Source organism: Dipodomys ordii, unplaced genomic scaffold (genome assembly GCF_000151885.1).
Source record: "Dipodomys ordii isolate 6190 unplaced genomic scaffold, Dord_2.0 Scaffold7, whole genome shotgun sequence".
Lineage (NCBI taxonomy): Eukaryota > Metazoa > Chordata > Mammalia > Rodentia > Heteromyidae > Dipodomys > Dipodomys ordii.
The window spans coordinates 3,754,629-3,777,833 of NW_012267223.1; the positions used below are offsets into that span (position 1 = coordinate 3,754,629).

The 23,205-nt window shown below is 52.8% G+C and overlaps 1 protein-coding gene across 2 annotated transcripts in view; it reads right to left on the bottom strand.

Annotated features, from left to right (window-relative positions):
• Positions 1–11,076, bottom strand: part of Itgb4 (integrin, beta 4) — a 31,484-nt gene extending 20,408 nt beyond the window's left edge. The window contains exons 1-12 of one of the 2 annotated variants that reach the window (XM_013008793.1): positions 10,992–11,076; positions 9,627–9,709; positions 7,630–7,731; positions 7,277–7,481; positions 6,442–6,538; positions 5,700–5,871; positions 4,661–4,924; positions 4,118–4,207; positions 3,464–3,586; positions 2,930–3,094; positions 2,687–2,763; positions 1,141–1,343 (exon numbers count right to left, since the gene is read on the bottom strand). In XM_013008793.1, the coding sequence (XP_012864247.1) occupies positions 1,141–1,343; positions 2,687–2,763; positions 2,930–3,094; positions 3,464–3,586; positions 4,118–4,207; positions 4,661–4,924; positions 5,700–5,871; positions 6,442–6,538; positions 7,277–7,481; positions 7,630–7,731; positions 9,627–9,709; positions 10,992–11,070 (1,660 nt within the window). In that variant the 5' untranslated portion in view covers positions 11,071–11,076. The remainder of the gene's footprint in view (positions 1–1,140; positions 1,344–2,686; positions 2,764–2,929; positions 3,095–3,463; positions 3,587–4,117; positions 4,208–4,660; positions 4,925–5,699; positions 5,872–6,441; positions 6,539–7,276; positions 7,482–7,629; positions 7,732–9,626; positions 9,710–10,991) is intronic. The other variant, XM_013008794.1, reaches the window with a different exon arrangement.
• Between the last annotated feature and the right edge of the window lie 12,129 nt (positions 11,077–23,205).

The following is a 23,205-nucleotide window of genomic DNA, read 5'->3' on the forward strand; positions in this document are numbered from 1 at the left end:
GGGCAGGAGAGACCGTGAGACTCCTATCTCCAATAAACCACCAGAAAACCAGAAGTGGCGCTGTACCTCAAGTGGTAGAGCGCTCGCCTTGAGCTGAAGAGCTGAGGGACAGTGCCCAGGCCCAGAGTTCAAGCCCCACGACCGACAAAAACAAACAAACAAACATACTAACAGAAAAAAACAAAAACCCTAAGGACTCCTGAAGCACAATGTCCTGCTGGGGAGCAGATCCCAAGCTGCTCATACTCTGACTTTTCCAAGCTGCTTGTACTGACTTTTCTTCCCCACAGCCATCTTCCTCCCCTCCTCCCTTCTACTTGTGTTAGATGTCTGCTTCTCCAGGGGTGCCTGGCTCTCCTTTTTGATGCTTTCAGTGCATTCTAGGATGGACAGATGAAAAGAAAAAATGGTGGGGGGATAGAGGAGGGAAACCAAGAATGGGGAAAAGGGTAGTCAAGCAAGGCATGACCTTCAGGCATGCCGGGGGCCAGCATGCAGTGGGGGCTTAATGTGTGCTCCGTGACCATCAGTCCTTGCCTGACTTTTCCGGCCCCACTCTGTGCTGGTGGCCTGGGTCTTACATGATTAGGCCCTGTAGGGATATGCAGAAGGTATCTTCCGTGTCCTGCCACCCAGATGAGATGGGGGAGTGGGGAATTGGGGATGGGCATGGACTTGACCTGCCAGAGAGAGCCTCAGGGTGTTAGAGTTTAAAACAGGAGGAAAGCAGGTGCCGGCGGCTCACGCCTGTCACCCTAGCTACTCAGGAGGCTGAGATCTGAGGATCGTGGTTCAAAGCCAGCATGGGCAGGAAAGTCCACGAGACTCTCATCTCCAATGAACCACCAGAAAATCGGAAGTGGTGCTGTGTGGCTCCAGTGGTAGAGAGCTTGCCTTGAGCTGAAGAGCTGAGGGACAGCGCTCAGGCCCAGAGTTCAAGCCCCAGGACCAGCAAAAAAAAAAAAAAAAAAACCCACAAAAAACAGGAGGAAGCTGGTGCTCACACGGGCCTTGGGCATGGACTTGTAGATGAGGGAGTGAGCAGTGGGGCTGGGCCTGCGCTTGGGAATCCTGTCTCCTGGCCAGGAGGGCAGGATCACCCTGAGGCCCCTCCGGGCCGGCCGCAGCTTCGGTGCTCACCATTGCAGAGGAAGCCGGAGGTGCGGGGACACTGGAAGTTGTCATACTCGCAGAAGTGGCCCTCGTAGCGGCCTTCGCCGTAGCACACACAGCGGCCGCACTGGCACTCTCCTCGGCCCGAGCACGGCCTGTCCTCGCCCTCCCGCAGACAGGGCTGCGTGTCGCTCAGTGAGCCCGTGGAGCAGTTGCAAGTCTTGCCGCTCCTAAGGGAGGAAACAGTCAGCGCTGTGCAGCCTGGGAAGAGGGCTGGCTGGGGGCGATTATTGCTCCATTTTACAGATGAGGACACTGAGGCTCTCCGAGAGCTGAGGCAGTTCCAAGTCTCCCAAACAGCAGCAGCTAAGCTGAGACTCAAACTTCAGCCCAAAGGTCCTGGCCCTCAGTGTTTGTTCTTATAGCTTCTGTGTCTCAGGTTAATGTTAGACTTGTTCAGTATCTCAAAAGAGTTTTTTTTTTGTGTGTGTGTGTGTGTGTGTGTGTGTACCAGTACTGGGCCTTGAACTCAGGGCCTGGACATTGTCCCTTAGCTTTTTTGCTCAAAGCTGGTACTCTGCTGCTTAAACCCCATCTCTACTTCTGGTCTTTTGGTGGTTAATTGAAGATAAGAATCTTATAGAAGCTGGGTGTCAGTGGCTCACGCCTGTAATCCTAGCTACTCAGGAGGCTGAGATCTGAGGATGAAGTTCAAAGCCAGCCTGGACAGGAAATTCTGTGAGACTCTTGTCTCCAGTTAACTACTAGAGAGCCAGTTGTGGTGCTGTGGCTCCAAGTGGTAGAGAGCTAGCCTTGAGCAAAAAGAGCTCAGGGACAGTGCCCAAGCCCAGAGTTCAAGCTCTAAGACTGGCAAAAGAAAAAAAATACTGCAAGTGTGAAAGGTTTGGGTATGAAGTGAAAGGTGTTCTGCTCTAAGCTGGTCCTAGAACAGACCCTCACAGCCACCCTGTCTCCATTGTAGTTTTCTAGACACAGTCCCTATGTCTGGGTACAGATGCTCCTTGCTTATGATGGACAATGAAGTTAGCATTCTGATAAACCCATTATAATTGAAACTATCACCTTTAATATACCTAACCTTGCAAACATCCTATCTCTGTCTATTTGAATGCCTGAAAGTGAATCACTTTCACACCATCAAAAAAAAATTAAAAAAAGAAATCCTCATGTAAACTTTCTTTTTTGTCGGTCGTGGGGCTTGAACTCTGAGCTTGGGCGCTGTCCCTCAGCTCTTCAGCTCAAGGCGAGCGCTCTACCACTTGAGCCACAGCACCACTTCTGGCTTTGTTGTTGTGGTTTATGTGGTGCTGAGGAATGGAACCCAGGGCCTCATGCATGAGGGGTAAGCACTCTACCCCTGAGCCACCTTCCCAGCCCTTAAACCATTCTAAGTAGGGATCATCTTAAATGTCCCAAACTGGTTTTGCCCAACAACTGCCATTACCTCTCTCCTAGACCTTTCTGTGATTTGTTACCCCAGCCCTAGCTGGGCAGCCAAGCTGCCTCCATGGTCAGGTGACATCCTGGGGCGGGACTTCCTCCCCCCACTCACCAGCCCTCATTGCACACGCAATGTCCGCACATGAAGTCTCCTTGAAAGTGGCAGCGAGCGGATCGCACTTCTTTTTGCTGGAAGGAAACCAAAGAGGGGGGCACGTGGAGGGAGAGGCCTGGGCCTCAGGACATCCTGCAAGAGCGGGGGTGAGGCCCCCCAGAAGACTCTGCTCCATTTTTCAGGGTGCAGGAGCCCCTGCTCAGCCTCCCCCCCGCACCCCCGGGCAGTGCTGAGTCCTACCAGCTCACAGGCGCACACATCACAGATGATGTCCACGTCCATCTGGAGGCCGTCAGAGAAGGAGGGCTTTAGGTGGATGTTGCCCCTCTGGTCGTCGTCTGCCAGCTGGCACACGTGTGTGCCATCCACGTCTTCCACGGCCCGCAGCTGCACGTCGTACGTGCCCTGCAGGGATTCCACCATCAGCCAAGGTGGGGGCCTGATGCGCCAGGCGCCAGCCTGTAACACGAACCCCCAGCCCTCCAGCTCCTGTGTGTGTGTCCTTCCTCAGCCCTGGGACGCCCTCCTTCCAGGAGTCAGAACAACAAGGATGCCAGCAAGCACCTGCTACTCTCTGGGCCGTGCTCATCTCACCAGCCTCGGAGCTCCAGGCTCTGACTCATCCCAGCTAGGGACACGGGTGCCCAAGCAGAGCAATGTGCCCAGGTCATCCAAGGGGCTGACACTGGAGATTCAGGTCTCAGACCCCAGAGGGGTTCAAGAGGATCCCACCCCTCAGAGGGCACTGTTCTGGATGCCCAACACGGATCATACCACTTCCCCCCTCCTGATGTGAAAGGACCCGGTCTTGGTCTTTTGGAACATCTTAGAGGTGACCTCTGTCCGCAGGCCTCGGGGGCTGTCCAATGCCCGGATATCCAGGTTGGAGCGAATGCGCTGAAGGAGAACAGGAAATCAGTGGTTGTGGGAGAGCCCGGGCTCAGCCACCTTGGCACCTCCAGCCCCACCACATGGAGGGCATCCTCCATGGGTGTCAGGGGAGTGGTGGCAGGATTAGAACTCTGGGAACACAGGGCTGTGCCCAAGTGAGTTCCCCGGACCCTCAGGAATAGTGTAGAACCCTTCTTCCTCTTTCTCTTCTTCTTCTTTTTTTTTTTTTTTATCAGTCATGGGGCTTGTATTCTGGGCCTGGGCGCTGTCCCTGAGCTTTTCAGCTCAAGGCAAGTGCTCTACCACTTGAGCCATAGTGCCACTCCTGGTTTTCTGGTGGTTCACTGGAGATCAGAGTCTCATGGACTTTCCTGCCCAGGCTGGCTTTGAACTGTGATTCTCAGAGCTCAGTCTCCTGAGTAGCTAGGATGACAGGTGGGAGCCATGGGCACCCGGCTGACACCGTTCTTTACTGGCCTATCCCAGACCCACTTCTCAACCAGGACATGAACACCCCCTGCCCACGCCGGCCCTCACGTAGAAGGCCTCCTCCAGCAGGTCCACGATGTTGGATGAGTCCTCCTGCAGCACCCCCAGCGAGGAGACCGGGAAATATGTATGAAGCTTCTGCAGGAGAGAACGCCAGAGCCCCGGTTAAGCATCTTCTTAAAAATGGACAACAGTTCTGAGATTATCTCCACTTTACAGATGGGGACACTGAGGCCTGAAACCTGGGGTTTGAACTCAGGGCCTGGGCACTGTCCCTGAGCTTCTTTTGCTCAAGGCTAGCCGTCTACCACTGCACCACTTCTAGCTTTTTCTGTGTATGTGGTACTGAGGAATCGAACCCAGGGCTTCATGCATGCTAGGCAAGCGCTCTACCACTAAGCCACCTGCCCAGCCCCTGAGCTTACTCTTTTAGCCCCCTTCTACTTGGGTTTGGAGTTAGGACATGAGCAACTGACCTCCCCACTAGGGTCCATTCTCAGGGGCCTCAAAGCTGAGGGAAAAGGAGGGGACAAAGCTCCATGAACCCCCTGGCCTTGTCACCTGTCTCCCAGTGGAGCCCAGACTCCATACCTCATAGTAGCTGTAGGAGTAGTTGGTGACGGCAAAGATGGGGATAATGTTGTGCTTGGCGAGCAGGCGCACAAGCGTGGGCACTGATGGGTAGTCCTGGGTCTTGTACTGGATGTAGGTGCCCGTGTCATCCAGATGGCATTTCTCATCATTGCGGTTCATGATGCCAGCCAGCACGTTGGCACCATCAGCCTCATAGTGGAAGGCAGACTCAGTGGAGAACACCAGCAGGTGGGTGCTATCTGGGCGCCAGCCAATGGCCCTCTGAGGAAGACAAGAAGGGGGCGGGCCTAGTGAGCAGGCAGGCTGCTAGCAGAGAACAAGCAGGGCAGGCAAATAAGGGAGAGCGATACAGGGATACTTTCTCCTGTTACTAATTTCAAAAAGGGTTTTCTTTCTTTGTTTGTTTGTGTTGGTACTGAAGCTTAAAGTCAGGGCCTGGGCACTGTCCCTGAGCTTCTTGCTCAAAGCTGGTGCTCTACCACTTGAGCCTTAGCTGCTCCTCTTCTAGCTTTAAGATAACTAGTTGGAGATGAGTCTTACAGGTTTTCCTGCCCAGGCTGGCTTCAAACCATGATCTTCAGATCTCAGCCTCCTGCATAGGATTACAGGTATGAGCCACTACACAAGTAAAAAAATAATCTTAAACTAAAAAAGAGCAAGTTAAATCAGGTGCCAGTGGCTCACGCCTGTAATCCTCGCTACTCAAGAGGAGGCTGAGATCTGAGGATTGTGGTTCAAAGCCAGCCCAGGCAGGAAAGCCTGTGACACTCATCTCCAATTAACCACCTGAAAACCAGAAGTGACTCTGTGGCTCAAGTGTAGAGCACTTGCCTTGAGCTGAAGAGCTGAGGGACAGTGCCCAGACCCCAGAGTTCAAGTCCCACAACCAACAAAAAACAAAAACAAAACCTAGATTGGAATTGAGGGCCACACCAATGGTCTGAGTTTGTCTGAGGCCTGGGAGCGGCTCTGGAGCCGGCCAGTGGGTGGCGCAGGCTCCTGGACCCCGCGGACTGGGCTCCTCCTGGAACTCAACTGTGCACACGGCTGTCTGCAGGATGGCGTCAAAGCCGCCCTCGGGAGCGTCCAGGTTGCCTGAGATCCGCTCTCCTTGCAGTTTATCCCAGAATTCCTTCACATCATCTGTCAGGCTGATGACATTCTTGAAGGAGAAGGGAGGGTCACTGTTGGGCCATGGCTCCTTCAGCCTAGGAGGGAGAGAGAGAGAGAGAGAGAGAGTGTCAGGGAGAGGAGGGGAGGATCTATGTGTTCTAGTGTTCAGGACTCAGACTCTCTCTCTCTCTCTTTCTCTCTAGTCCTGGAGCTCGAACTCAGGGCCTGGGCACTGTCCCTGAGCTGTTTTGCTCAAGGCTAGCACTCTACCACTTGAGCCACAGTGCCACTTCCGGCATTTTCTGTGTATGTGGTACTGAGGAATTGCACCCAAAGGCTTCATGCATGCTAGGCAAGCACTCTACCACCTTCCCAGCCCAGGACTCATTTTATCTAGTGGTAGATGTCAGCGTTTTGAGGAGGTGGGCCAGGACCCCCTCTCACCTGAGGCTTGTTCCGTCACTCCTTTTTTTTTTTTCCCCGGTCATGGGGCCTGAACTCTGGGCCTGGGCACTGTCCCTGAGCTCTTCAGCTCCAAGCTAGTGCTCTACCACTTCCAGCTTGTTTTCTGCTTATGTGATGCTGAAGAATCGAACCCAGGGCCTCATGCATGCAAAGCAAGCGCTCTATCACTGAGCCACCTTCCCAGCCCCTCAATCACTCACTTTTCAGGTCTCATGTCTGTCTGAGGGACGCTGACTTTGTCCACAAACTTGCCAAATCCAATAGTGTAATCACTGGTGAGCTGTCTCAGGATCTTGGCTGGATATCAACAAGAAGAAAAGAGGGGGAACAGCTGAGCCCCAGCAGGCCCCACAAAGACACAGTGGGGGTAGGGCTAGTGCAGGACCCACACTTTATGTGACCCATTTGGTCTGTGAGCTTTGCTTTGTGCTCTCGTAGCTCTTGTTCCTACTTCTAGCTGACGAAATGAGGCTTGGAAGACCTAGAATTATGCACCTATTAATTATTTTTTGGTGCCTGTTCTGGGGCTTGAATTCAGGGCCTCATGTTCCCACAGGGCTTTTCACTCAAGGCTGGCGCTCTACCACTTGAGCCCTAGCTCTTCTTCTTGCTTTTTGTTGGTTAACTGGCAATAAGAGTCTCATGGATTTGTCTGCTTGGGCTGGCTTTGGATCACGATTCTCAGATCTCAGCCTCTTGAGCAGCTGAGGTACCGGGGCCCAGGTGAGTTATGCCTCTAGCAAAGTAGGAGGATATTTGAGGATCAGATCGCAGCCTGGTCTGCAGAGCTGAGATTTATCTACTGCCTTGTGGCGGGGAGTGGCACCTTTGTGAGAGCCACTGCTGGCGGCCCCTAAAGTCCCATGTGGTGAGGTTTGGCTGGGACCCTTGCCCAAGAGCAGGGAGGGTCTTCTGGGAGGCATGGATGTCCTGTCTTTCTGGTGTGGTGAATGCAACTGTCCTGAGTTGCCCGCTGGAGCCAGCTGGCTTTGTCCCCGCTCCATCCTACAGCCTCCCACCACGGCACAGCCATACCTAGGTTCTGGCCCATCTGTTTGAGATTGTCCAGATCATCAGACATGGAGTTGGAGAAGTCCATGAGGATATAGAGATCCACGGGGCTCTCCAGAGGCTCGAACACCTCAAACTCAAAGTGCCGCTCTTCACCAGGCCGCAGCCGCGCTTGCAGGCGCTGGGGGTACACCTGGCTACGGCGCAAGGCGGTGTCGATCTGTGTGGCCTGTGTTGGGGGTGAGGGGAACAGATGGCTGGAAGATCACTCTGGAGGCCCAAGGGGGAGCTTCGGTCCTCCCAAGGAGCACTATGGTCACATACCCCTCTCCCCCAGTAACCATCCCTGCAGAGCTCGGCCCTTAGGCTCCACGCACCTCTGTGATCTCTAGGCTGCTTTCCATGACCACCACACTCTCCAGCCGGCAGCCCGCGGCCAGCAGCTCCTTTTGGGTGTTGCAACGTCGCTCCTTGAACATCTGGCCAGAAGCAGATGGAGGTTTGGGGGGAGGGAGGGGCAGTGGCCATCTCCTGACTGTTCCAAAACAGCATTTCTTTCGTTCTGATATCCTGGCTCTTGTCTCTGTCTCTCAGCCCCTGGGCTGAAGGATGGCTGTCTTTGCCAATTTCCATGGTGAAAATATATTCCTACCAGAGTCTACTGCGAGTTTGTCAACAGGACCTCAAGTTGACAAGGAAAATGTAATTGGTAGGTAGTGCCAGTCATTTGTCAACTGGAGACATACTGAGAGCAGATGATGCATCAGCAGACTCCTCAAAATTCCTATAGAACTTGTTGGCTCAGCACCAGTGGTTCACACCTGTAATCCAAACTACCCAGAAAGCTGAGAGCTGAGGACCATGGTTCAAAGCTAGCCTGGGCAGGGAAGCCTATGAGGTGCTTTTCTCCAATTAACCACTAAAAAGTCAAAAGTAGAGCTGTAGCTCAGGTGGTAGAGTATTAGCACTGAGCAAAAAAGCTCAGGGACTAGCACCAAAGAAACCCTCCAAAATCAAGAACCCCCAAGAACACCCAGCTCATAAGCTAGGTGCCAGTAACTCACACCTGTAATCAGAGGTACTCAAGAGGCTAAGATCTGAGTACTGAGGTTTGAAGCCAGATTGGGCAGAAAAAGTCCATGATGCTCTTTTCTCCAATTAACCACCAAAAAAAAAACCAAACAGAAGTGAAGGTGTGGTGCAAGTGGTAGAGTGCCAGCCCCGAATGAAAAGGCTGAGGGACACTATTGCACTGTTGATGGGCAGGAAAACTAGTACAACCTCAAAAAACTAAACTTAGACCTTCCCTATCACCCAGCCATACCATTGTTGGGCATCTACCCAGAATATGATAAGTTAGGATACAGTAAAGATACGTGCACACCCATGTTCATTGCTGTGCTATTCATATGGAAATGGCTCAGATGCCCTCCAACAGATGAGTGGATAAAAAAATGTGACAGATATACACAATGGAATTTTACTCTTCCATTAGAAAGAATAATATTATGTCATTTGCTGGGAAATAGATGGACCTAAAACAAATCATGTTAAGTGAGGTAAACCAAACCCAGGGAGACAAATGGCACGTTTTCTCTCATCTGAGAGAAATTATACAGGACTCTAGGCATTCGCACACAGTCAGACTAAAAGAATATACTCTTAGGGGAGGAACCCTCTAAACATTTAAACTCCTCTAAACATTTAAAATACTATTGATTGAAATGAATTCCAGGAAATGGAAACTTTTTTTTATTGTTGTTGTTAGTGGTGGTGTTTTTGCTATTTTTGGGGGTCATTTTAGAAGGATAAAGGGAGGGCTGGGAATGTGGTAGAGTGTTTGCCTAGCATGTCATAGTCTTGGATTCAATTCCTCAGTACCCCATAAACAGAAAAGGCTGGAAGTGGCGCTATAGCTCAAGTGGTAGAGTGCTAGTCTTGAGCAAAAGAAGCCCAGGGACAATGCCCAGGCACTGAGTTCAAGCCCCAGGACTGGCGAAGAAGGAGGAGGAGGAGGAGGATAAAGGGGTGGGCACAGAAGTAGAGGGAGAAAGGGTGAACAAATGCAGTCATGGTATTGAGTAAACACAATGTGGGAAATGAATAATGCAACTTGTGGGCAGGGAAGGGAGAGGAAGACTGGGGGAAAGTGAAGGAAGGGGGTGACATTGTCCAAAAAGAAATATACTCATTACCTGACTTAAGAAACGGAAATCCTTAATAACAACGGTAAAATTATATTAAAAAATTTAAAGGTAAAATTAAAAAAATAATTTAAAAAAAAGTAAAGGCTAAGGCCTGTCTTCAAGCCCCCTTACCTGCACCATTAAAGGAGGAGGAAGAGGAGGAAAACAGAAGTAACTGAAACGCTCACCTCATCTGCACAGTAGGCACAGTCCTTGTCCACTCGGATGCACTCAGTGCAGCTCTTCACCTGAGCCTTCTTGCATCGATTGGCTGGGGGGGAGGGAGGGAGGGGACACAGAGGAGAGCCTCGCTGGTAGCCACGCCCTCTCCTACCTCCCTACCCTCACCTGTGAATGGGGATTCTTCTCTCCTGATCTTAGAGGGGAGGAAACATTTTGCGCCAGGTAGCATAGCTTGGAATGAACGATTAGGTCTGGAACTTTTTAGGTTTCAGGGGATGGATGGGTGGTGGGGCTGACTTGGAGGTGCTGGCCATTTGTCAGCAGAAACACCCTGGCTGTTTCCCCTGGCTGCTAACTCCTCAGGCCCTGCCAATGTCCTGTCTTCAATGGCCCCTGGGACAAGCAGCATCTACTGCACCTTGCCCTCTGCTGGCCCCTCCCCTTTATAGCTCCTGCTTTTTGGCATTATAACTTCACAGGACTCTGTCCCCTTAGCCGTGTCTGTGTTACTGCCTAACACAAGTCCTGGCAGACAGCAGATGAATGAGGAAAATCCCTGAGTTTCCACAAAGGCCCTTAGGGTTTCTCCTTGGCTCTGTCCAGTCAGAAACACAGCGAGGCCCTACTGTGTGCACCAGTCCACACAGTGGGTGGTCTCCTGGGCTTGAATCATCACAATGCTTAACAACAGCTCTGGGAGGAAGGGAGGGGGAGCCGTGACTTATCTGTCTTTGACCATTTCTATGGTGGAATTATTTTTTATTTATTTATTTTTGGCAGTCATGGGGCTTGAACTCTGGGCCTCAGCGCTCCAGCTCAAGGTGAGCGCTCTACCACTTGAGCCACAGCAGCGCCACTTCCGGCTTTTTCTGCTTATGTGGGGCTGAGGAATGGAACCCAGGGCCTCATGCATGCCAGGCAAGCGCCCTACCACTGAGCCACCTTCCCAGCCCTACTTGGGAAAATTTAATTGGTAAGAGGTAGTGCCAGTCATCTGCCAACTTGGGGACATGCCGAGAGCAGTTGGTGTGTCAGCAAGCTCTCTCCTTCAAATTCCTATAGAACTGTCAGCTCCACCGTGGAAGCCTCAGTTTCCCCTCTGAGGAACTTCAGCCTGAGGAAACAACAGCTTTCTGAGCAGGAGCACCTCTGTCCTCTCCACAGCCTTCCTCCTCCTGGCCATCTCAGGCCAGCTGGCAGAGCCTAGCACTTGCGGGCTAGATGGTCTGGGGTCTCAGATTCCCCAGCCATCTAGAACTGTGCCCGTGGCACACTTGTTGGATGGCTTTCTGGGATGTGTCCTTACAGATAGGCAATGCCTGGAGAATGCTAGCGCTGTCTAGAGGCGGCTATGGGACGTGTGGACTTACCCATGCCCCCAGGAAGGCTGATGCTTAGCAGAGCTGCCAAAAGCACCATGGTCCATGGGATGGGATGCAGCCCTGCCATCGTCTTCCTCCTGCAGAAACACGATGGACACACAATGCCTCTAATAGCCCTGGTTGGCACCGTCAGCTCCCTGGGTCCCCACCAGAGCTCCTCGAGAGAAGCAAGAGGTCAACTTGCTGTGCAGGCGTAGAATCAGAAGCTCAGAGTTATGAGCTGTGAGTGGTAGGGCCCAGAAAGAGTGGGACTTGCCACCCCTGCAGAGGCTAGGAATCCCGTATGCCTCTGTCCTGCCCAGAGGCCTTTGTGTGCTCCAGGCTCCGACCCTGCTCAGTACTAGGTCTCTTGGTGCTGGTCTCCCTGAAGGCAGGGCAGGGCGTGGCTTATTCTGTCTTTTCCCTAACAGGTCCAGCAAGGGGCCACCTTTAGAAAGAGTCCGGTCTACCCTCTCTGGATGGGTCCACCTGGCTAGACCAGGTGGGGAGGGGATCTTTTCTAATACAGAGGCCAGGGATGGGACATTAGTCACTGGCCCCCTTTTTCTTCCCTTGACCTGCCCCAGAGTTGAGTTTTGGGGTGTCCTGAGCGGTCAGCCCAGAAGGTTACAAGTCCCTCCTGCTTTTTTTTTTTTTTTTGGTCTGTCATGGGGCTTGAACTCTGGGTTTGGGCGTTGTCCCTGCACTCTTTAGTTCAAGGCGAGGGCTTTACCGCCTGAGCCACAGCACCACTTCCGGTTTTCTAGTGGTTTATAGGAGATAAGAGTATCACTGACTTTCCTGCCTTGGACTGGCTTTGAATCGTGATCCTCAGATCTCAGCCTCCTGAGTAGTTAGGATTACAGGCGTGAGCCACTGGCACTCAGCCTCCTGATTACTCTTATACACACAGTGACAATTCCAGGACATTCTCCCTAATGGCCTTTGGTTTACTTTGTGTGTGTGTGTGTGTGTGTGTGTGTGTGTGTGTGTATGCTGGGCATAGGGCTTGGGTTCTGTCCCTGAGCATTTGTGTTGGAACCTAGTGCTCTACCACTTGAGCCACAGCTCCACTTCTGGCTTTTTGTGGCTAATTAGAGAGTCTCACAGACTTTTCTTCCCAGGCTGGCTTCAAAGTGTGATCCTCAGATCTCAGCTTTCTGAGTAGCTAGGATTACACACGTGATCTACCAGCGCCTAGCCCTTTGGTTCACTCTGAAACCATCGGAACTCATCAGCAACCTTCAGGGCGAGCTTGCAGGTCCGGCATTCTGCAGGTCTTTGAAAAGGACAAGCTGAAGCCTGGGAAATGAAAGGGGATGGCCACAGAGCCACCAGGGCCTACAGATCAAAGGGCAAAGGGCAGGGCCATACCTCTCTCTAGATCTCCTAGCTCTCTCAAGAGCTCAGGCTCTCCTTCTTGAATCCTTTCTCAGCCCCTCCCCTCACAAGTGGGGCAGGAACAGTCCCAGGGTCTGGAGGGCTGAGGCCTGAGGAAGCATGGGAGGCCCTGCCCAGGTGAAGGGCAGAAAGCTACTGCCCCCCACCTTCTAAGCCATGTCCCCTAAAGGGACAAGCACCTGAGCCAGCATATCTATACACAGAGCCAGCACCCCAGGGGGACAGCAGTGAGAAGCTAGGGCTGAGTCAGTCAAGGTGGGGCTCCAGGGGGAAATGACTTTCTCGCAGCCCCAGGGTGGAGACGCCACACCCTCATGCTATACAATGCCGGCTGCACACTTGGCTTCCTTGGGGCACCATTACCCAGGCAGGTAGAGGCACTGGCAGAGGCCAAGTCCAGCCCTTCCTCACCCACCCCTGCCCACAGGCCTGGCACACAGGGCTGCAGGGCTTTTGCACACAGCTAGGACAGCCACAGGCACCTGGCACTTCCTGGATAGGATTGCAACGGAATCCCCACCGAACCTGGTTTCCCAGACAGACAAGAGGCCCAAAAGATGCCAGGAGTCCCCCATCCTGCAGGGAGGGACTGGTCAGGACCTGGCAATGCAGACCCCCCACAGCGGACACCCCCAACATGTCATCCTCAGAGGCTACACGGGCTACTCAGCCCTTTGTTGGCCTCTACTGTAGTCAGAGTTTTTAAAGTAGCTGCCAATTTGCGAAACAACGAGATTTCACATAAAAGTTAGCATCGTGGGTTTATCCCAAGTCGTAGCTGTGGCAGGCTGGGCCGAATCCTCGGGACACCCACTCTAAATGGGCCCTTCCTGGGCCCTTGGCTGCTCTGTCATCCGTGGGAAGCCGGGACTAAGGGGACAGACACTCCTTTCTTGCTGACGCTCCAGCTGTCCTCTCTCTCTGCTCAGTTCCCAGCCCCGTGGGGGACAGCAACAACCAGGCTACCTCCTTTGGCTTCGCCTGGACTCAGGGCTGACAAGGCTCTCTGCCCCTGGAGGCTATCCGGCACCCCCGGGGTGCAGTGACAGCAAAGTGCTGTGTGGAGGAAAAGGCCGCAGAGGTGGGCAGGGGCAGGAGCAGGGGGCAGGGCTGCTAGGCGGTGCCAGGAGAACTTCCGGGAGGAAGGGTATCTGGAGGGAGACAACTCCGGGAGGAGGGCAGGCAAGATGGTTGATTCAATGGAAACTCCGGGACTCCCCCAACACCCCACTTGGACTGTGGCACCACCCAACAGGTCCTGGATCAGTCAGACTGGAGGGGCATTTACTGCAGGGCGGCAGCTCCCTCCCTGGAGTGTGTGTGTGTGCAAACTCCTGAGGGGCACAGCCCCGTGGGCCTAGGTGTCTGACATCTGGCCCCCTGCCCATCCACCACTCAACACCCATCCTAGTAGAGAGATCTGAGGGCCATCATCCTTCCCCAGCTCCCTTACAACCCGCCTCCCCCCACACCCCCCATCTGCATCCAGGTACCCCCTGGGCACACCCGGGCAGGCTGGGCCTGCCCTGGACAGCCCCGGCAGAGGGACTCAGGGCCTGCCAGGCTTCAGGAAGGGGCAGGAAAGACACAAGCCGGGCAGCTCCAAGCTCAGATATCCAGGATGAGGAGGGCGCCCACTTTCCGCTCCACCCCAGGGCACCGTGATCAGGAGAGTGTGCCCGGGCGCTCTGCGGCCCGCCGGCCCTGCGCCCCGCTCCCGGCGCCCCGTCCCCACGCAGCCCCTCCCCTGGACCTACCTTGTCTGGACTGGACGCCCTGGGGGGGGGGCGGGGAACCCCCGGAGGCTGCAGCTCGGTGGGGCTGGCCGGGGGAGCCGGACGAAGAAGACGACGGTTGGGCGTGCGGGAAGAGGGGAGCGCTTTATGGGGCGCCGCAGGTAGGAAGGAGGCGCTGGTGAGTCAGTCGGGCCGCATTCCTGCGCGCACCTGTCGGGTCATGAGCCGGGGCGCCGCGGCCACCGCCGCCGCCGGGCCTGCCCCGCGTCCCCCTCCCGCAGCCCCGGCTGCGCGCGGGGGCCGGTGGAGGAGCCTCCCCTCGCGGCCGCCCAGCCCGCCCGGCCTCCCCACCCTCCCCAGACTCCGCGGCTCTGCCCGACGGAGCCCCTGTTCCCGGGCAGGGAGCCACGGTCCCCGGGGCCGGGGTGGAAGTGGGCTGGACGGCCCCGGGGCGCGCACCGGGCCCAGAGGCGCCGTGTGTGTGTGTGTTGGGGGGACCCCTGGCGTTGGGGTTCCTCGCTCCGGGGCGTGGGCTGAGTCCACCTCCCAGTCCTCCAGCCAAACCTCGTCGGGTGTGAATAATAGGACCACCCAGGGGCCGGCACCGCTGGGCACCGAGCGCGCCCCGCAGCGTGGGGAGCACGCGCGTCCTCCCGGGCCCCGCACTCCGCACCCCGCGCCCAGCCCTAGGGGCAGGCGGCTGACCATCAACCCGCAGCCCGCCAGGAGCCCCGAGGCCCAGCCGGGTTCTTATTTGATTATCTGTCCCCCTTTGTCTGGCCTGCCTCACCGCTGGCGGCCCCCTTCCCAACCCCGGCTTTGAGCCAGGCTGGCCTGACCCATCCTTCCCGGGAAACCTCTGCGCTCCCGACTCCGCGTCCTCCCCGCCACCGGGGGTGGCTTCTGTGTTCTTGAAGCCCTTGGTGCTATGCCTTTCCTTTCTTTCCTTTTCTCTTTCTTCTCTCTCTCTCTTTCTTGCCAGTCCTGGGACTTGAACTCAAGGCCTGGACACTGCCCCTGAGCCTCTTTTGCCCAAGGCTAACACTCTACCACTTGAGCCACAGCGCCACTCCTGGCTTTTTCCGTGTATGTGGTAATGAGGATTCAAACCCAAGGCTTCACTGAAACATGCTAGGCAAGCATTCTACCACGGGGCCACCTTCTCAGCCCCTCATCTCTTTTATGTATCTTTATCTATCTCCTTTCTTTTTTCTTTCTTGTGCCGTTCCTGGGACTTGAACTCAGGGTTTCTGGTGCTGGTTCTAGGACTTGACTTGAACTCAGGGCCTGAGTGCTGTCCCTGCTTTTCTTTTTTTCCTCAAGGCTAGTGTTCTACCACTTGAGCCACAGATCCACTTCCAGCTTTTTGCTGATTATTTGGAGATAAACGTTTCACAGACTCTTCTGCCTGAGTTGGCAAATCTGTCTGATATCTACCTTTATCTCTGATGGTGTGTGCCACCATTTATTGCTTTATTTGAATGTGGTGCTGGGGTTAGAATCCAAAGCCTTGGGACTGGGAAGGTGGCTCAGTGGTAGAGCGCTTGCCTTGCATGCCTGAGGCCCTGGGTACAATTCCTCAGCACCATATAAGCAAAAAGAAAAAAGCCGGAAGTGGCGCTGTGGCTCAAGTGGTAGAGCGCTAGCCTGGAGCTGAAGAGCTGAGGGACAGCGCCCAGGCAGAGTTCAGGCCCCATGACCGGACCCCCCCCCAAAAAAAAGAATCCAAAGCCTTACGCATGGTAAGCAGGCACGATCACTGGGCTATACCCCTCGCTCCAGACACAACTTCTTCATGGTATTTGCCACATTGGTTTGAAATAATGACCCCATTGGACTGTGGACCCCCAGAGCAGTTGATCTGTGGCAGATCTTCCTAAGCTCTAGCAGCCAGTCCAGTGCCTGGCACCTAACAGGCACGCGGTGCATAGATGCGTGGACTCACCTGACCTCCCCAGGCTCTGTTCTCATCCGTACTGGGATCCGTGTGCTGTCAGCTCTCAGTGTGATTGTCGGAGCAAAGGCGCCAAGCGCTGGGCAGCCTCACCCTGTCTCCAGAGAGCTGTTCTTTTTTTCTTTCTTTTTGGCCAGTCCTGGGGCTTGAACTCAGGGCCTGGGCACTGTCCCTGAGCTTCATTTGCTCAAGGATAGCACTCTACCACTTGAGCCACAGCACCATTTCCAGTCTTTCATGTTTATGTGGTTCTGAGAATCGAACCTAGGGCTTCTTATGTGCTAGGCAAGCATTCTACCACGAAGCCACATTTTGAGAGCTGTTCTTCACACACCAGATGTTCAGAAACATCTGTGGTTGGACTTGGGAACACTGCGAAGGAGCCCCAGTATGGCCGCCACACACAAGCCTGTGTAGACTGGCCCATTCCTGCATGTACCCTAATCTGCCTTGGAAAACAGGAGCACAGGGCAGGAGCTCAGAGGAGCCCAGTCCAGTTTGGCTGAGGGGCTGTGTCTGCCAGCAGCACCCAAGGGAAGCTGGGACATGTGCACCCACTGTGGATGGGGGGGGATGAGGTGTGAGGACCAGACCCACAGGCGGTGATGCCCAACCCCTGCTTGGCTTCACAGACCCTTTCTCCTCACCACCAAAGCCTTCTGAAAATGACTGGGGATGCCAGAGCCCCACAGCAGCCAAGGTATACAAGATGTCTCCCCTGGGGCAGCTTAGCTAAGTTAAGCCTCCCTCCTCTCTCTCCTCCCTGCTCTCTACTCTTTTCCTTTCTCATTTTCCTCTGTTCTATTTATTTATTAATTTGTTTGTTTATTTTTTCAGTCCTGGGGCTTGAACTCAAGGCCTAGGCTCTGTCTCTGAGCTTCTTTGTGCTTAATGCTAGCACTCTACCACCTGAGCCACAGCACCACTTCCGGTTTTCTGGTGGTTTATTGAAGATAAGAGTCTCACAGACTTTCCTGCCCTGGTTGGCTTTGAACTGTGATCCTCAGATCTGAGCCTCCTGAGTAGCTAGGATGACAGCATGGGCCAGTGACATCCAGCTTTTTTGTTTTTCCTTCCTTCCTCCCAAATCTCACTATGTAGAATGGTCTAGAACTCTTGATCTTCCTGCCTCAGTCTCCTCAGTGCTGGGATTACAGGTATGAACCACCATAGTTGGCTTTTCAACTTTTTTTTTTAAAGCATTTTCAGAAGCTGAGAGCTGTGGCTCATGCTTGTAATTCTAGCTACTGAGGAGGCTGAGATCTGAGGATTGAAGTTTGAAGTCAGCAGGGGCAGGAAGATCTGTGAGACTCTTACCTTCAATTAACCACCCTGAAGCTGGAAATGAAGCTGCGGCCCAAGTGGTTGAGTGGTAGAGTGCATCTAAAAACTAAGGGACAGAGCCTAGGCCCCAAGTTCAAGCCCTAGGACCAGTGCACGTGCACACATGTACACACAGGCAAATGTTGAAAGAGGAGTGAAAGTATCTATAATACTCAGGTATTTTGCTACATTTGTTAGTATGCATTCACATTTAAAAATTGTATCCTGGGGCTGGGGAGGTGGCTCAGTGGTAGAGCGCTTGCCTTACATGCCTGAGGTCCTGGGTTCGATTCCTGAGCACCCCATAAGCAAAAAGAAAAAAGCCGGAAGTGGTGCTGTGGCTCAAGTGGTAGAGCGCTAGCCTTGAGCTGAAGAGCTGAGGGACAGCTCCCAGGCTCAGAGTTCAGGCCCCACGACCGGACCCAAAAAAAAAAAAATTGTATCCTGACATTTCATCCCTAGACACTCCAACATGTATCTTTACACCTAAGAAAATGATCACTAGGGCTGGGAAGGTGGCTCAGTGGTAGAGAGCTTGCCTTGCATGCATGAGGCCCTGGATTCGATTCCTCAGCACCACATAAGCAGAAAAAGCTGGAAGTGGTGCCGTGGCTCAAGTGGTAGAGCACTAGCCTTGAGCTGAAGAGCTGAGGGACAGCGCCCAGGCCCAGAGTTCAGGCCCCAGGACTGGCAAAAAAAGAAAAAGAAAAAGAAAATGATCACTAATGTGCCTATTAAATTGTTTATGGAATCCAAGTCCAATTCATGTCAATTACTGCAACTGATTTTTCTCTTCTCTCTTTTTTTTGAGGGAGCAGTACTGGGGTTTAATGCTTTCTAGGCAGAAACTTTTTTTTTTTTTTTTGCCGGTTGTGGTAGCTAGCGATGAGCCACCTGTGCCACTGGCACCTGGCTGTGAACATCTTTTGATTTCAATTCCTCCATCCTACACATTGATTCACTCCTTCCTTCCTCCCTCCCTCCCTCCCTTCCTTCCTTCCTTCTTCTGATCATTCTTCTTTTTTTTTTTCTGGTCATGGGGTTTGAACTCTGGGCCTGGGCGCTGTCCCTCAGCTCTTCAGCTCAAGGCTAGTGCTCTACCACTTGAGCCACAGCACCACTTCCAGTTTCCTGGTGGTGTTTTGGAGATAAGAGTCTCGCAGCCTTTCCTGCTGGGGCTGGATCTCAGCCTTCTGAGTAGTTAGGATTACAGGCGTGAGCCACCGGTGCCTGGCTTCTTCTAATCATTCTTTTAACTCTTTTGTTGAGACAAGGTTTTGTTCTACAGATCTGCTTGGCCTTGAAATAGTGATCCTTGCTACCGCCTCAGCCTTCCAAATACCTGCATTGTCACACTCAGCTCCTTACTGACCTTTTAAAGAGATACTGTCCTGCCCCCTTCTGGATGTATCTGGTTGCTTCCTGATACTGTCATTGGGGTTGTTCTCTCAGACCTCCATAAATGGCGTTTGGGTCTAAAGAGCTGATGATTGGATTTAAGTGGCAATTTGGCAAGGCTAGTTAGAATAAGGACCTAAACCGAGGCATGGTAGTACATGCCTTATTCTCAGCATTTGGGAAGGAGGGGCAGGAAAATCTGAGTTGGAAGTCAGCTTGGACTACATAGCAAGACCATATCTCAAAGCTGGACACTGTGGCTCATTCCTGTAATCCCAGCTACTCTGGAGGGGGAGATCTGAGGATCACACTTTGAAGTCACCTGCAAAGAAAAGTCAATGAGACTCTTCTCTACAATTAAATGGGTGGTAGACGACTAGCCTTGTGTGTGAAAGTCATGTGAGCTTAAGGCCCTGAATTCAAGCCCTAGTTCTGGTACCAAAATATAAAATAAAATAAGCCAGGTATTGGTGGTTCACATCTGTAACTAGCTACTCAGGAGTTCAAGATGAGGATCAACGTTCAAAGCGCCAGCTAAGCAGAAATAGCCGGCGAGACTCATCTCCAATTAACCACCAAAAACAGACGTGGAGCTGTGGCTCAGCCTTAAGCATAAAGATAAAACACCTAGCCGGATGCTGGTGGCTCACACCTGTAATCCTAGCTGAGATCTGAGGATCACAGTTCAAAGCCTGCCTGGGCAGGAAAGTCGGTGAGACTCTTATCTCCAATAAACCTCTAGAAAACTGGAAGTGGCGCTGTGGCTCAAGCGGCAGAGCGCTCGCCTTGAGCTGAAGAGTGCAGGGACAGCGCTCAAGCCCAGAATTCAAGCCCCACATCTGACAAAAAACAAAACAAAACAAAACCAAAAAAACCACCTAGGCCCTGAGTCCAAGTCCCAGTACCTAGGGACACACACACACTTTTGAACAAAATTCTCAGAGGAAAACGTTTTTCTTTTCCTGTAAATAGCTAGCTCTGTGAATAAGATTTCTACTCAACAATTTGCAATCTACAGTCATTGTGCTGTTATTTTTCCTTAATGTTCACATTGAACCAAACGTAGCCAAAACAGCTCCTTTGACCTTTGAACACTAATCTCTCTGCTTTCTGCAACACACTGCCCCAATCCCAGGTAGACTTTATTTTTTGTTGGTCATGGGGCTTGAACTCTAGGCCTGGATGCTGTCCCTGAGCTCTTCAGCTCAAGGGGAGCACTCTACCACTTGAGCCACAGTGCAGCTTCCAGCTTTTTCTATGTGGTACTGAGGAATCAAACCCAAGGTTTCGTGCATGCTAGGCAAGCACTCTATCACTAAGCCCTATGCCCAGCCCCCCATGTAGACTTTGAGAGCAGCCATTTTTCCAAAGAGCCTTGTTCAAGATCTGAATGCTATGTTATGAGCAAGGCTACGAGGATGTGGTATTTCCAATTCAAATCTAACATTGTTGTTGTTGTCTGGGATGTTGGCCCTGCATTTCCAATACTCCAAACCCACCTCTGATTCTTTGGTTTTATTATTACCTTACCTTCCTCTATTATTATTATTTTTGTATTTCCTCTCTACACAAAAGGAAGCATATTATATGCACTGTTTTGCACCTTGCCTTTTCATTTAATCTCTTTTTTTTCTTCATGGTTCATGGGGTTTGGATTCAGGGCCTGGGTACTGTCCCTGAGTTCTTTTGCTCTAACTAGTACTCTACCACTTTGAGCCACAGCTCCACTTCTGGTTTTCTGGTGGCTAATTGGAGATAAGAGTCTCACAGACTTTTCTGCCTGGGCTGGCTTTGAATTATGATTCTTAGATCTCACCCTCCTTGTAGCTAGGATTACAGGTGTGAGCCCCAGGTGCCTGGGCTGAGTCTTTTTTGTCAGTCGTGGGGCTTGAACTCTGGGCCTGGGTGCTATTCCTCAGCTCTTCAGCTCAAGGCAAGTGCTCTACCACTTGAGCCACAGTGCTACTTCCGTTTTCTAGTGGTTTATTGGAGATAAGAGTCTCACAGACTTTCCTGCCCAGGCTGGCTTTGAACTGTGATCCTCAGATCTCAGCCTCCTGAGTAGCTAGGATTACAGGTGTGAGACACCAGCGCCCGGATGGGCTGACTCATTTTTTTCTTGGTTCTGGGGTTTGAACTCTGGGCCTGAGTGCCGTCTCTGAGTTTCTTTTGCTCAAGGTTAACACCCTACCACTTGAGCCACAATGCCACTTCCAGCTTTTTTCTGAATAGTTTATTGGAGTCTCATGAACTTTCCTGCCCTGGCTGGCTTCGAGCCGTGATCCTCAGATCTTAGCCTCCTGAGTGGTTAGGATTACAGGCGTGAGCCACGAGTGATTTTCAAACATACACAAAAGGAGAGCCACGTGTGATGGGACATACAACTGTATTCCATACAATTGTATTCCAGTTACCTAGGAGTCTGAGGCAGGAGGCCTGGGAAACATAACAAACATAACAAAGATCCTTCTCAAAACAAAAACATTGTGAGAGAGAATAATCCCCCCTCCTCCATTCCCATCACTGGGCTCCAGGACTGTAAGTGCACAGCTGATCTGCCCATTCTTTGATTTTTTTTTTTTTGGGGTCTGGTCATGGGCTCTATACTCTGGGCCTGGGCGCTGTCCCTCAGCTCTTCAGCTCAAGGCTAGTGCCCTACCACTTGAGCCACAGCACCACTTCCGGCTTTTTTCTTTTTGCTTATGTGGTGCTGAGGAATCGAACCCAGGGCTTCAGGCATGCAAGGCAAGCGCTCTACCACTGAGCCACCTTCCCAGCCCCTCTGCCCATTCTTTGAAATCTAGCCATGTAACGTTTGGATAATGCAGTAGACAAAGGGCCTGGAGGTTGCACTCCTCGAGGCCAGAGGACTTCAGGTGAGGATGAGAGTAACCTACTCTCCTCCCATCTCCCCACTCACCAAAGTACTTTCTCATGGCAGGCACCCGGAGCATTGTGCTTTTTATGTTTGCCATCTTTGCTAACAAGAACCAGACAACATACTGGTGCTGGTGGCTCACTCCTGTAATCCTAGTTACTCAGGAAGCTGAGATGTGGAGGATCATGGTTTGCAGCCAACAGGATAGCAAAAGCTTCAAGGCGTCATCTCCAATTAGCCAGCACAATAGTTGGATTGCAGGCATGGCTCCAGTGGTATAGCTGCCAGCTGTTGAGTGGAAAAGCTAAGCAAGAGCACACAGTCCTGAGTTCAAGCCCCAATACTGGCACAAAAGCAAAGCAAAGACATAGAACCAGCGGGCACCAGTGGTCTCAGCCCCCAGCTGGGCAGCGGTGTTATAAAGGCAGGAGACTGGTAAGAACTGCTAGAGGGAACAGTGAGTGTGTACTAAAGGGGCCTGGGAGGAAGGTGGGCACATTGAGGCGCACAGTGTGAGGTGGGGTGCAGAGGCAGACAGTGAGGGTGCAGAGGTAAGAAACTGATCGTCTCAGCCTGGAGACGTGGTTCAAGTAGTAGAGCACCAGCCTAGCAAGTATGCCAAGCAAGTCCAAGGCTATGAGTTCAAACCCCAATTCCAGCAAACAAGCAAACACCACCCCGACACAAACAAAAAGGAACAGGTAGCCTCACAGGCCACACTAACATCTGGAGCCTGCTCGGACCCCAGGAAGAGCTGGGGGTTGGGAGGGTGGCTTTTTAGGCTGCTTGGAACTGGGATGTTGAGTGGGGAGACTGAGGCAGCACACCTGGGAGGCCAGAGCAATGTGCAGTGAGGGACTGGGGTGTGCCCTACGGTGCTAATAGAGGGAACAGTCCAGAGGCTTCTGAGATGACCCATAGGGCAGATTCCCAGTGCACAGCCAAGGGGATAGGACCGGCCATGACATCAGCAGCCAGGATTTGAACTACAGGAAAGGAGCAGGGCACCAGGGCATCCAAGGGGGAGAAAGGGGTAGAAGGCACAGCCAGAGCTGCTGGGCCAGACCCAATTCTTGTCAAGGACCAGTAGTTCTGGTTCCTCGTGCTTCGGACACCCAGTCTCCACAGCACCCATCCCCAGTGGGACTGGGTTCATTCAGATTAAAACCTCAAGCCGGGTGCTGATGGCTCACACCTGTAATCCTACTCAGGAGACTGAGATCTAAGGATCACAGTTCAAAGCTAGCCTGGGCAGGAAAGGTCCATGTGATTCTTATTTCCAATTAACCACCAAAAAAGCCAGATGTGGAGCAGCGGCTCATGTGGTAGAAGTGCTAGCCTTGAGCAAAGGAGCTCAGGGACAGCGCCCAGGCACAGGCTCAACACCAACCATCCAACCAACCCACCCAAATCCCTCAGCCCAGCTCGCAAGGCTCTGAGGAATGGAACAGCAGTCAGCCTGGGAATGCTGGGTCTCTGCGGTGCTCAGCCCCCAGGTCCCACTGCTCCAATGGGGAAGCGCGTGGCAGGGCC